The 15,003-nt window shown below is 36.3% G+C and overlaps 1 protein-coding gene across 1 annotated transcript in view; it reads right to left on the bottom strand.

Annotated features, from left to right (window-relative positions):
- efna5a (ephrin-A5a) overlaps positions 1 to 15,003 on the bottom strand; it is a 99,464-nt gene that overhangs the window by 10,970 nt on the left and 73,491 nt on the right. Inside the window, exon 2 of the mRNA XM_007256734.4 lies at positions 7,303 to 7,595. Within this exon, the coding sequence (XP_007256796.3) occupies positions 7,303 to 7,595 (293 nt within the window). The remainder of the gene's footprint in view (positions 1 to 7,302; positions 7,596 to 15,003) is intronic.

Here is a 15,003-nt window from a genome sequence, read left to right as displayed (position 1 = left end):
TTTTAGCAAAATAAAAAACATATATAAAATGGTTTAAATGACATCATAATATTGAATATCGCAATAAAGGCCTAACTATATAAAATAATAACTGTATAAAATATAAATTATTTTTATATTAACCTTTAGTAAACAAAAAGATAATGTTTTTTGTGTTTTTATTTTGGACTGCAATTTCCTGCACCAAAAAGACAACTGTGTGTTTTTTTTTTATTATTAATTGTCCCTCCTTGCCTCCCGTAGAGGAGCTTGTATGCAGTGGTGTTTTAAGCAAGCGTATGTATTTTTGAGTTAAAGTTAATGTCAAAATGAGGTTTTATACCAGTTCTTCTCCCACTGTATTATTAGCAGGTATTAAAGCATATTTTGCCTAATAATTAATTATTTCAGCACTAGGTCACGGCCGTTTGGCACCAAAACACTACCAGGGTCGCTGTGGGTCCTTAAAAAGTCTTAAATCTTGATAATCAAGGACTTAAATTGTCTTAAACTTACTGTAAATTTAAATTTAGCTGTCGGTTTTATATTTTTAGACATACTAACATTAGTGACGAGTTACTGGGGAGAGAACTAAGGTTAGCGGTAAGCTAGCTAACATGCTAACATGTTCTGCATCACAATGGAACAAAATTGATAAAGAAAATTCAGAACAAATGGGAAACGTTAACTTTTCATTTTCAATACAATCAATTATTTTCTTCTTAAGAAGTTATGAATACATTTTGGGCCTTAAATTATATTTATTGAGGTCTTAAAAAGGTCTTAAAAAGTATTAAATTTGACTTTTAAAATGAAGAATAAGCCTGAAAATGTATATTCATGTCCTATATTTTCTTTTGTTTCATTTTTTATAGATTTATATGCAGTTATTTTGTTGTGTATGTGCAGAGAATGAAACAACCGGCTTCCTATAGTCTTTTTAACATCCCCACATGAGCATCTCCTCTGTTTAGTGGTCCTACAGTAGGCGTATATATGTGTGTGTGTGTGTGTGTATTCTGTGTTCGAGCTGCATTATAGAGATTATATTTAGCTTAGCTACAATTTAGCTTCCTTTCTTTTTCATTCTGCCTCCCTTTAAACAGCCGACAGCACAATTACTTCTTGGTACATCAATTACTCTCTCAGGATTTACACTGGTGAAAAAGAACAGCTTCCACCAACATCATTCCACATCACATTAAGATAATTACACTGGTGGCCCATAAAAGAACCCCAGCCTGTCACTCACAGACATCCTGCCTTTATCAGCCGCTACTTTATCACATAACTTACCTCAGCCTGCCGCTGCTGCTGCACTGCCAGACAGACCTTAACCCTTAAACCATTGCTAAAGTCTGAACAGCATTACTGTAAAACTTCAGTTCAGTACCTAAATTAAAACACGAGTAGCTGAAGTGTGCATCAGCACTGGAAATTAGAGCTTTCAGAATACATTATTATTATATATTATTTTTATTACTATATGTACTTATGAACAGATCTGTCACTATAACCATTTTTGAGTGGACGATATTATAAAATAAAATTATCTCGGAAAACTACTTATTGCCCTATTATCTCTAAGTTATCCCTAGGTCTGTGTATGATATTTATTGAGTTTTACTTTTATTGTTTGATTTTTGTCTGCGTTGTTCCAACTTGGATGTGTATATTATCTATTGTATTTTTAGTTTATTTATTTATTTTTGCCTGGATTGTGTTGTTCCACACAGCATATGTTTGTTCTTTATTGTATTGTACATTTATTAATTTGATTTTTACTTTTGATTTTTGTCTGTGTTGTGCAGTACTTTGGTTGTGTATTTGTTGTATTTTTACTTTTACTTATTGATTTTTGACTGTATTGTGCTATACAGTGAATTGTGTTTATATAATGTACTATTTTATGGCGAAACCAATAAAAAATTACTACTTTAGCAGCACAATAAAAGCTTTTAAGCTTTATTTTATTCTATTCTGGTCATACATGTCAATATTATATTATATTGTGATACATCTATGTACATTTTACTACAAAGAGAGTAGAAATACTTGTTACACTGGATGATGTGCAGCAAAAACTGAATTAAAAGGGTATGAATAGCCGTTATTGACATGCACTTTGTCTTCATGGACAAAATTTACGATAAATAATGTGCATCATGAAAACGTCTATGAATATAGTCATTATATTATTATTTTTACCATTTCATCAGTGTGTGATTGCATACAGAACACCACAGAGAGAGGCTTTTATATGAAAGAAATTATATCGATCGTGATATACAATTTGGCCATATTGTTCAGCCCTGGTTTCACTGCTTACTAAAAAATCCTATATCTCCCACACATCCCACATATCAATACAATAAATAAAAAAATTCCACAGCACTAAAGAGAGTCACGTTGCTAAACACTGAACACTGTATAAAGTAAAACCAGTGGCTGCTGGTCTCGGTAGGAAAGGGTTAAGACTAGACGACTGGAAGACTATTCAAGGCTACCGAAGCGTGAACTGCCAACAACCCCAGCAGCAGCTTCTTCTTCTTCTTCTTCTTCATGTCCACAGCCTCACATAGCAGACATTAGATCCGCACTGTAGACATCCAGGCCTGGCAGAAGCTGCTAGACACCACTATCCCAGCTCTGGGCTGAGAGATCAGATGAGATGAAAGTGAGAAGACTGATAAACGGGAGGAAGATGGATTGATGCCCTGTCTGAGAGATAAGGCACCTCGCCGTCTTCTGATCCGCTCAGTCACGTTCTGGGACTCGGACGGCACTTAGCGCCATAAAGGAAAACGAGGTTAAGTCCTTCGTTAAAAGACTTCTTTCAAGTGAAGTGAAAATGACCCACATTCTGTGAAGACCTGCGCTGCTTATCGACGGCTACGATCTGATCCGAGCGTAGCGTGGCGGTGCTCCCGCGCTATCGTATTATCGGGGCGAGGGAGAGCAGGCTGCAGATGCCAGCCGTGAGCTTTTGAAGCGAGCTGGTATCAGACGGGGCGCGCCGCCGCTGACGCAGTCAGCCTGCCTCTCTCACGCGGGGGGCGGGGAGACGGGCTACAAACCTCCCTTGAAATTGGATTTCTATCCTCAGAGATTAAGATCAGACTTCCACCCCGGCCATATTGGAAAAACATGCTGCCTTAAGCCGTTCAGGATTCAGAGTTCAACTGCAGTCACCGGAGCATGTTCACATTTGACCCCGCGGGGCCGGCCCTCTGATCCCACCCCCCCCCTCGCATCCAGAGACTGACTGACAGCCCAGGGGCCACGTGTGTCGCCCTCGGGCTCTCTCAGATCGACCTCTCACTCACGCTGATTAACCATCGGCAGCCTGTAACAAAGGCACTCTGTCTACCCAACACACACAGACAGCTACTAACCCACCAACCAGACACAGCACTGACTCACTGACACACATATATATACTGTATATATATATATATATATGCAGAGTTCATCCTAAATAATAGATATAGAAATTACAGTAAATAGGATTAAAGGTGTAAAAAATATATATATATATGACTTATTGTAGTACCATTTAATTAATAATAAAATAGGAATTTTAATCTTATAATAATCTGTTTAATATGTGTAATGTATAACTGTTCCTTGAGTAAGAAATTTCCGTTGCCTCAAAGAATCATTTATTTAATTATAAAGCTCAAAAACACAGTATTTCACATGAACTACTTTTAATGTGTAATCTCCTCATCTTAATAACTCAAGAATGCCTCAACACACATCAGCATAAACCATTTATATACAGCTCTGGAAAAAAGAAAGAGACCACTTGAGTTTCTGAATCAGTTTCTCTAATTTTGCTATATATAGGTTTATGTTTGAGTAAAATGAACATTGTTGTTTTATTCTATAAACTACAGACAACATTTCTCCCAAATTCCAAATAAAAATATTGTAATTTAGAGCATTTATTTACAGAAAATGAGAAATGGCTGAAATAACTAAAAAGATGCAGAACTTTAAGACCTCAAATACTGCAAAGAAAACAAGTTCATATTCATAAAGTTTTAAGAGTTCAGAAATCAATATTTGGTGGAATAACCCTGGTTTTTTAATCACAGTTTTTTCATGCATCTTGGCATCATGTTCTCCTCCACCAGTCTTACACACTGCTTTTGGATAACGTTATGCCTTTACTCCTGTTGCAAAAATTCAAGCAGTTCAGTTTGGTGGTTTGATGGCTTGTGATCATCCATCTTCCTCTTGATTAAATTCCAGAGGTTTTCAATTTGCTAAAATCAAAGAAACTCATCATTTTTAAGTGCTCTCTTATTTTTTTTTCCAGAGCTGTATATTCAAATATGGGTAATATACACTTTACAAGTAGGGTATATTAAATCTATCAAATATCCATTTTATTATGTTGTCTGTAGTTTATAGAATAAAACATCAATGTTCATTTTACTTAAACATAAACCTGTAAATAGCAAAATCAGAGAAACTGATTCAGAAACTGATGTGGTTTCAATTTGTTCCATTAAATAGTTATTATTAAAAGTATTAAGAAGGAAAAATGTGATTAGTTGTAATTAATCTCAGCAAATTGTTCGATTAAGGTTTTTTTTTTGTTCGTTTTGTGTTTTTGTAATCCATCAGCAGCATTAGAAGTGAGCTATAGTAACAGCTATAAAACTATTATCGTATATATTCCTGTAACGTCCATACTCGCGTCTCTCCACACACTTACTGAAGTGCTCTCTCTGCTGATATGATCCAGTGCTCTGATGGCTATGCAGCTGCTTTCTGCTCGAGATTAAATTCCACACACACCGAGGGGGTATGATTACTTTAGCACACTACTTTACATGGTGATTGGAGCCAAATCGCCTGATTGCTGACAGATTGTTTGTTATTTGCTTTTCCCTGTAGTTTGGCTGAACTGGCTCTTTGTTTAAGTGAATCTGCAACTGTTGAGTCATAAAACTGAGTCACACAGGAAAGAGCAGCGCTCAGAGTTCCTGTAAAACCCTCAGATTACCTGACAGCTCCAGTATTTTATCTTAAACGCCTCACATCCTACTGTCCTGACTCAACGCTGCGGGAAATCAACTCTTTCAATGTGGCAATGCCTTTCATTCACAGCCCCGTATAAAAACACTCACTAATCTCCTGCTAGGATCTTCCCCTAATCACTGTTTACTCTGCATTCCTTTCTCCTACTCCATTTCTCCCCATCACTCACTCCCATCCCACACAACCAGCACAATGGTTCCACCTTTCTGTATCATTTATCTCTTATACAGCTCTGGAAGATAAATAAGAGACCACTTAAAAATGAAAAATGATGAGTTTTTGATTTTACCAAATTAAAAAAAGCTCTGGAATATAATCAAGAGGAAGATGGATGATCACAAACCATCAAACCACCAAACTGAACTGCTTGAATTTTTGCACCAGGAGTAAAGCAGCATAAAGTTATCCAAAAGCAGTGTGTAAGACTGGTGGAGGAGAGAACATGATGCCAAGATGCATGAAAAAATAGGCAATGGGCAAAATATAAAAAATACATAAATCGCAATATTGGCCTTATTGTACAATATATAGACCTCAAATGACCTCAATATAATTTAATTCAATAATGGTGATGTGATATATTGCGTTTATTTGTACGTTTGTTCACATATAATAATGGTATATTAAAAAAGTGTTAAGAGGAACAGAAATGTGATTAATCATCAAATCAAATTCTGTAATTAATATATATTTTTTAATTGATCAACAGCCCTAATTACATTATATTACATTACACTACACTACATTTAGCAGACAATTTTATCCAATGCGACGTCTTAATAATGATGATGTACATTAGCAATAGAGGATTGAAATATATATATATTTTTAAATAAATTTTTTGTCATGTTGTTAAGAGCATCCTTATCGCAAAAATACCATGAAATATCGTGATATTATTTTAAGGCTATATCGCCCACCCCTACTCAGCGGCATAAAACAGTGTTAATATGATGATTTTATTGTTTAACGTGATTATTTTCTACTAAGACGTTATATATCGTCCAGAAGCCTCTGAATGGGACTGAAAGGGGCGGCCGCTCCACTCCTGCTCTTTATTTTGTCTTCCCGCTCGCGCTCTACAGGGATCTGACTCCAGTTGTAAAAACAGGGCTTTAGATGCTTGTTTTAAAGAGCCCTCTCACGAGCGCGCGAAAGCTGAGACCCCCAGTTCCTAACAAAGACTCCTTACAGGAAGAGCGCGAGAGTCGGAGCGCTGTTCCACTATGGTTCCTGTTTTTGTTTTAGTCTGTTTTGCCAGAACTCCTGAAACACAAACTCAAAGTCGGCTTCGGAAAAACGGCTTTTATCCTCCGAGCTTAGAGTCAAACGCTTACGTTCAAAATCCACCCAATAATCCTGTAGGAACAGCAGAACCATATCAGTGCAGGATTTGATGACTGTAATACTGTATTACCAACCGTTTAAATAAATATACGTAACGTAGTTATGGGAGGGTATGGGAGGATAAAATAACTGTAATATGCTTGTTCTTTACTATTTTACTGGGTTGCAAATAATAATACTAATACTACACAACAGTGCAAAATACAGAATAGACTAATAAATAAAACAAAATAGAAATAGTGTGGCTGTGGATATTGTGGTTGCATGTTTTCTGCATTTTTCACAGCTTACAAATAATGTAAAAAAAAAAACAGATGTGAAACCTATTGGTATAAAATTATGATTTATGTAGCTACGTGCAATTCTGAAATTTATTATTAAAAAAAACCTGCAGTAACTGATAAAAATGTAAGAAAAATGATATGTATGTTCAAAAATGGTGAATATATGTCAAGATAGAAAAACGTATCAAAATAAATTACTGTGCTTTACTTATCAGTTAATAATTTCTTACAGCTCCTAATGTAAATTATATACTGAAAAAAATATGCTTTTGTATTGTACAATTGTAAAATTTTTTATTTTAATTTTGGCAAATCCACCTTCTATTTGCAGCAACGGTGTTTTTGTGTGTCTCCTGTATTAATTTAGCCTTAAAGTGCGAGCTTCAAGTTTTATTTAATAATTTATTTGTATTTATTTAATACAATTGTACTGTAAAACTGTCATTTTTTTTACCATAATATATGCTATTGCATATTCTAAAACTCTAAAATAAAATTTAATATGAATGAGAAAAGCGATTCCAGATGTCTGAAGTAGTGCAAACTATTAAAATAGCTTATATAAAATAGGTAATAGTGTTGAGACAGGTCACACGCCGTCAGCGCTGATCGTTTTACGTTTTTTTAACGTGGTACTCACAGATATAGTAGTACTCTCTGCCCGGCCGGAACTCGAAGCCCAGTGAGAACGGCGTGAAGAGCTGGAACTTCTCGGAGAACTTCAGGGGTCCGTTGGGAGAGTGGGGCCGGTTGCACTCCCAGCGTTTGAAGCCCGTGGCCGTGTGATCGCAGGAGCTGTAGCCGTCGTAGTTCACCATGTACAGCATGTAGCGCTCGGTGCGCTCCTCCGGCACCGACTCCAGGTAGTGCGGACAGTACACATCCAGGTAATCATTTATACACACGTCGATGTGGTAGTCTCCTCTGTAGAACCTGGGAGAAATACAGAGAGAGAGAGAGAGAGAGAGAGAGAGAGACAGTTAAAAATCTACACTAATAATAATAATAATATTTCACTTGCACTCAAACTCATTTATTCTTGATCATGAATAAAGCTGCTTCACAAAAACAAAGCTATAGCTCTTTTATTTAAAGATGCCCTTTCACCAAAATACATTTTTCTTGTTCTTTGTGAAATACAGTTGTCCGTCTCGCTGCCTCCTGGTGTCGCAGTGCTATTAGCCAATCAGAGGCGATATGTTTGCAAGTATGAATATTCATAAGCAAGAGCCCCCACTCCTTCACCGGACTAAAGCAGCGTTATACTGGATCACTGGCGCACTTATACTAAAGACCACAACTAGACATTTTAAAATTAATGAAAAAACGACGAAATGAGACCCTTATAATAATAGGTTATTATAGTAAATAAAAAGTGACGTAAATCACCAATCTTTCCCTGTATTTGCATATATTTAAAAAAAAATTTAGCCTACTTATAGAGAGCTTGTTTTGTAGCTGCATAAAGAGCAACAATAAAAAAAAACTGTATAATGTGTATAATGTATAATAATAAAATGTAATACAATGTAATGATCAACAAAGCTGTTGCAGGCAACACTATGCCACAAAGGGTTAAGAAACAATATAATAATCCTTATCTCTCCTATCTTTGTGGTTTAATTTTACTACCGATTAATGCTTTTATTTTATTGAGACTATTCAAATATACTAATATTCCAATTCCAATGTGTGAATAAAATATTGAATGAATAAATAGTAATAAAAAGTAAAGTAAAAGTGGTGTGGTTTACAGCAATGCAAGGTAGATTACTCTCAAACACACACATGTTGCTGTCAAGTTCTACATTTTTTCCTCTTTTGTCTGTTTAATCCATCCGTTTCTCTACTTTATATTTTGTATTGATGTTCATGAACTTTAAAATTCAACTGGTCTTCAAACATAGTTCACAAAGGACATGCTGTGTTAAAGTTCCCATATTATTACGAAACATAATTGTGGGAAATTAATATAAAGGAAAGGGGGACACATTTACAGACCGCCGCCATATTAGCCCTCCTACACTTCCTATCCTCATTTACTCCTGTTTCATGAGTCTTCATCATAGCTTAAGCTGCTCCACAGAAACACTGTTGCTTCTTTCACAGGAAGTCTCTCTCTCTTGTTTAAAGATAATTATCATAAATGTGAAGACCCTTAAATCACCCATCTCTGCCGAGGATCACTGGAAAAAATAAATAATCCCATCTCCGACACCAGAGCTCTAAATATCCCTAAAAATACGAGGCCTTTACGGGTGAAATGTGACGTTCTGAGTGATTGCACCCGGAGGAAGTTCAGAGAGAGGGAAAAATGTGCATCTCCCATCTCAGAGCGGTCTGCTATTCCAGATTTACATCTTGTTTATTGTAAAACGAGGAGACCTCCAGAGGATCTAACCGAGCACACGAGCGGCGGCGGGATATGCACGGTATTCGTTCCTGAACGAGGAAGCAATTGAAAAACATATACTCCCCAAGGCTCCATATAAGGCTGCATTTGCACAGCTTCAGCTGAGATGAACTGGGGCGACTTTAGCACTGGAGCTTCGTGGCTGATGGGTTCAGACGTTCTGCTCGGTTACAGACTCTGATTTAACCCTTTTTAACCCTTTGAATCACTGTTATCGCTGGTGATGACCTAAAGTACTCGTACTGTCTTTGAGCAACAGCTTACAGAACATTTTTTGTAAATGGCAGATTAAATGAGTGCCAAAATATAGCTGTAAAATTTCTTTACCAAATTAAAAGTACTTTACATTCACTTTTTTTTTTTCATTTACATAAATGTGGTTCTTCTGTGGCATCTACCAAATAATGCTTTTTAATGTTTTTAAGAGTGAAAGGCAATGAATAAAGTGGTGAGATTCTGTCAAAAATCATCTATTTCTGTAAATCACAGAGTGGAGTTACGTAGAAAATATGGCCTTTTTTTTCTTGGTCTTTCTTTAAACAAACTATTCTACATTAACAATAGCTAATTTTATTTTTACTGATTACTAAAACTTCACAATAAAAGCTTTTCATGCACTTGTATGAATTGCAAAAGCATGCATCTATAGTTTAATTGAAACAGCACTCATTGCTTTGATGCGCACCATTTAGAAAAAATTGTGAAATACACCTACAAATGAATCAGCACAGCTTGCAGCCACAGTTTGGCATACTGACTTTATTATATTATACTTTATAGCATAAAACAATATAAACCAAGGTTTTTTTTTCGGTAAGGACTGTGTCCATGTGCTCCCAAACACAGAGGACGATAATGATTTGCTCTAATTTTCTGACTGTGTAGCTCAGTTTTATAAATGATGTACACTACCGTCCAAAAGTTTCAGAAGTTGTTTAAGCAATGCAAATAAATTGAGCTTTAGAAATGGATTTTAAAAAATGTCAATCTCCAAATTCTTTATCTGCAGTAAGGCAGTGCTGGACTCTCTCTACTGCAGCATTTACGCACTTACACACAGCACATTTACACTTAATAGCATCATAACTAAAAAAGACACAGAGAACTCTGTAACTATTAAAAGTAGAAGTTCTTTTCTTTTCTTTAGAGAAATTACAGATGAAGTCAGAGAGCGGTGAGTACTGTTTCCTACACCTTCAAATAAAGACTCTTGGAAACTGGAGGAAAAAAACTGCTACAGGAAGACGTCTGGCTGACCCACATGGAAAGAGCAGCTTTAGCCTTTAGCTCAGATTAGCATGATTGGATCAAGTTTCTGGAGAATAGCATGGGGCGAGTGCCTGGGCATGCATGAGGACGAGGTGATGTGGTGATGTTTCATGCTCGGGGGGAAGATATCGGGGCGTCGGGTGACTCAACCCAGGAGTCACTAAGCCCGAGTCAGTGGATGCTCAGCGCCTCCCTGTAGAGAGCCTGACGAGCTCCCGGCTAATGTGAGGTTAGCGCTGAGACCCTGCTGTGGACAGCAGCACAGCTGGATACGCTGACACACAGATCTCCACTCATTAGAGACAGTAAAAGACTGTTGAGCACAGATGGAGCTCAAGAGCTATCAGATTATCGTTATGTGGATTTCAGACGCACCGCTGGAATACTGAGCACCACTGGTTCAGGAGAAAGAGAGAGGCTTAAAATCATTATGTAAAAACTGGTGGAGATGTTTTTTTAAGAGCCAGAGCTCATCGAGGGAGCAACTTTATATTAACTGAAACAAAAGTCAATCCGAGGAATAATATCGCCATGTTCTACTTCCACTGAACTTCACTTTTACTTTACTAAACTTAAAAATAAAATTTTATATCTGATTATATTATATTTAAGTTTAAGGCATGGCACTGCTACACTCATATCTCTTCTTTGGGACTGTCTGAGAAATACCGGCCAACATAAAAACAGTAATAAATACATCTATTTAACACTTTTTCTAACGGTGACCTCCTTATGATGACAATACAACAATAAAATACAAAGATGATATTGGTTTGAGATCACGAAGTCACATTTAGAGAAAGTTAAGTACAAATTTTAGAGACTGTAGAAAAAATACTGGACAACTTGAGTTATAAAGATTAATCTATTTAAAAGCTACAGTCTCTACATTTAAATAGGAATTTTAGAGGCCATAAAAATACCGGCCAAAAAAAAAAAAAAATCTATTTAACGTTCTCAAAATGTGACCATGACAATATATAATGTCAATACAACAGTAAAAACCAAGTTAATCTATTTAAAGTCAATAGACCCTAATATATATTATTGTTGTTCTTGAACAAAATACTGTAAATCTGTTTAAAAGTTGCAGGAAAAATATCAGACAAACAGAGTAATGAATAAATCTATTTTACGTTCTAAAAATGTGACCTTGTCAATATAATATCAAGGTAACAGTAAAAAAAAAGAATAAGAAAACAAAAGATATTTTCTATAATATACATATAGAACATTGTTGGTTTGACATCACAGGGTCACATTTTGAGAAGAATAAAAAAAACTGGACAGATTGAGTTAAAATAAATAAATATATTTGAAAGTTAATCTATCTAAAAGCTACAGTCCCTAAAGTTAAATAGGCACTTTAGGGACCGTAGGAAAAATACCAGACAAATAGAGTAATGAATAAATCTATTTTACATTCTCTAAATGCATCGTTGTGATGCCAAACCAACTGTAAAATGTGTGTGTGTGTACATATGTGTGTGTGTATTAATTTATGTATTTATTTATTTATTCATTCATTCATTCAACTAATTTTATTAGATATCTTTTTCTACGGCCCCTAAACAGTACCGGCCTCTGCTGAAGAAAGACGAGTGCAGAGCCTCATTGTACTGTGCCGTCTTAATCAGATGTAATCATATACATGTTAAATTAAGCAAAAAAAAAAAAAAAGCAAAGTTCATTAAAAGCCCTATCTGGACGAGATTAGTTCCTTAGATTAATTTTCTCTTTTATAGGGAGTCCTCTGTGATTTTATTCCCATCAGAAACGACCACATGTGTGTTTTTCTCAGACATCATCTAAGAAAATTACAGGTTGAATTTTTTTTTTTTTTCTCTGAACTCCGTGGTCCTCCAGTAATTTTAGTCATGTCCGGATGCACATCACCTTGCGTTTAATAAAATAGCTATTTGTCCACTGCCTCGCACCGTAGTTACAGTTTGGGCGTGCGTTTCCACGGAGATCCATGTAAACACAACAGCGAGTGGAAATGGAGGAGCTACTGAACGCGATGTCATGTGACCGAGAAAGCCTAAAAACTCACGTCCCCCTGAGAAACTAACCCAAATATAAAGCATAGGTTAAGGTTTTCGTTTGTTGTATTTAAAAGTGAAACCGCAGCTGCACTGATTGACGTATAATATTCTGAACCCTAAAAAGGTTAAGAACCCCGGTTTAGATCACGCTCAGATTCCTGAGCAGGTATGTTTAAACTCGTTTTGTTTCTTCTGCGTCATTCCACCCGTCACGGGTCATCAGCAGGGGAAAGTCAGCTATTTCCTCGGCCACGTTATTAGCTTCTAACATTTCCTGTAATTTCAGAAAGGATAATTCTGAAGAGGCGAGTCTGTCTGCGAGCTCAGAGACAGCTCTGCTGACTGAACCGGTGTAAGTTACGCCTACACAGTTATTAGCACCCGGGGAGACTCCACATTTATCCTTCAATGCCCCGATCCGGCCCTCAAATTAGCTGCAAATGATCCGAGTCAGAGCGCCGCACCATTCACCTGTCCATCAGCTCTTACCCCAGACATTCACACGCTCAGCCCGAGCAATAACAGCAGCTTTTAGCTGCAGGGACACGGAGCTGGTCATCTGGAGGCCTCCTCAGGTCACCGGGGCAGGGATTTGTGTCGGATGTTGGAAGACAAACAGCGAAAGATTACTCCTCTCACTGGCCCAACAAAGCCTGAGGCAGGTTTCTGATTTCAGACACTTTCAGTTACACCTTTTACCCACACAGATGTGCAAATAAATACATGAACAGAGCTTTATTAGCCTCTGTAGAGAAAAAATGGCAGTAGAAAAAGGATTATCTGGCGCAAATAAACAAGAAACTATCATCACCAGGTCTAACGCCATATGTAGAGTTTCGGTTTTTGAGTTTTAGAGAGATATAAAGCCCCACAAACACATTTTAAGGAAGTTAAATAGGAATTTTAGAGCCTGTAGAAAAGTACTGGATAAATTATATTAGATATAAAAAATCTATTTAAAAATACATCTATTTAAAAGCTATACTCCCTAAAGTAAATAGGAATTTTAAGGACCATAAAAATAAAATACGTGCCTAAAATAAATTTAACATTCTCTAAATGCGACCATGTCAACATAATGTCAATACAACAGTAAAAAACTAAAAAAAAAATCTCTATTTAAAAGCTATAGACAGTAATATTAATATATTAATCATTGTTGGTTTGACATCACAAGCTGAGTGACATTTTGAATAAGTTAAATATCGTCGCTGTCCTATGAAAAACACATCTCCATTTTTGTCGATTTTTAGTTTACTACATAATTTGAACAAACTGTTCTTTACACTTTGCCAACATTTTCTTGATGAATAGACCAATAGAAATTCTTTAAAATTACCTGAAATAATTTGTTTTTTTTTACATTGACTTCCATCAAAAGTTTACAAGGTTTTTTCCTCTCTCCTGTAAAGTTGCTGTTTTGGAGATAAGTGTTTTTCATTGGACAGCAACAAAATGCTCTTTATACTCGATAAACTGAGTTATAAATAAATCGATTTAAAAGTTACAGTCCACTGACCTTAAATAGGCACTTAAGGGACCATAGGAAAAATACCAGACAAACAGAGTAATGAATAAATCTATTTTACGATCTCAAAATGTGACCCTGTCAATATGTCAATATAACAGTAAAAAAACAATAAAACAGACATCCTGGCCTCAAAAACACCAACGTTTGTGCTTGTTCTGCTCTAAAATCTAAGTAAAAACCTTCCCAGTTCACTCCAAGTGGCTCAGCAGTCAAAGACACTGTGACCACTGCCTGCCATCAGCAGCCAGAGTCAGAGAGAGAGCACATCTGGCCATGCTCTCTTTGTGTGGGTACAGTAGGTGGCACACTCTCTCCCCCTTCATCAATCCTAATCTACTGTTGGTCAGCATAGGCATCTGTTGCATCAGCTGATGCATCAGAATACTGTATACTCTATACTGTGATACTATAAGCAAGTAAAACTCCCAGTATAAAAAAATAAAATATCATATTTAAAAAGTACAACACTGATATGTAGATGTAGTGGGCTGGGATTAAACAAACACTAAAGCACTTCTGACACCAATATTTACATCTAAAAATCTTAAATTATTGATTTTAAAAATTCTATCTAAAACAGTGTTAATATATAAACAGGGATCCCTAGCTCCAAAAAATATGTGAAAATAGGTTAGTGTTAATTCATGATTATGGTTAAGGGTAGGTTTTATAATTGAATTTACATTCAAATTAGATTTAAGTGTATTTGAATGTTGGGTAAACATCTATAAGGCATCTAAATAAAGTGATACCCAGTATTTTTGTGTGCACTTCCCCCACTGAATTAAACATGTCCCAACATTTTATCACATTATATTGTACTGAATCAAAAGCCTGTTCATTCATGTGTTCAGAGTTCAGAGATTATATAGACTCTGCTCTACAGCTTCATGAAGATCAGCTGACCCCGTTTATACAACGTGAACAAAACAAACAACTCATCAACACGACACTCATTCACTCCTCCATTCACCCAGAGAGGAGCGCCTAACCCTGCTGCTCAATAAACCACACAATACAATCACAATTTATCACCAGGATTAAACACAGGACTTCATTAGCTACTCACACACACTCACACAC

The sequence above is a fragment of the Astyanax mexicanus genome, chromosome 17, assembly GCF_023375975.1.
Source record: "Astyanax mexicanus isolate ESR-SI-001 chromosome 17, AstMex3_surface, whole genome shotgun sequence".
Taxonomy (NCBI): Eukaryota; Metazoa; Chordata; class Actinopteri; order Characiformes; family Acestrorhamphidae; genus Astyanax; species Astyanax mexicanus.
Note: the sequence above shows the minus strand (reverse complement) of the source record. Positions and strands in the feature narration are given on the sequence as shown.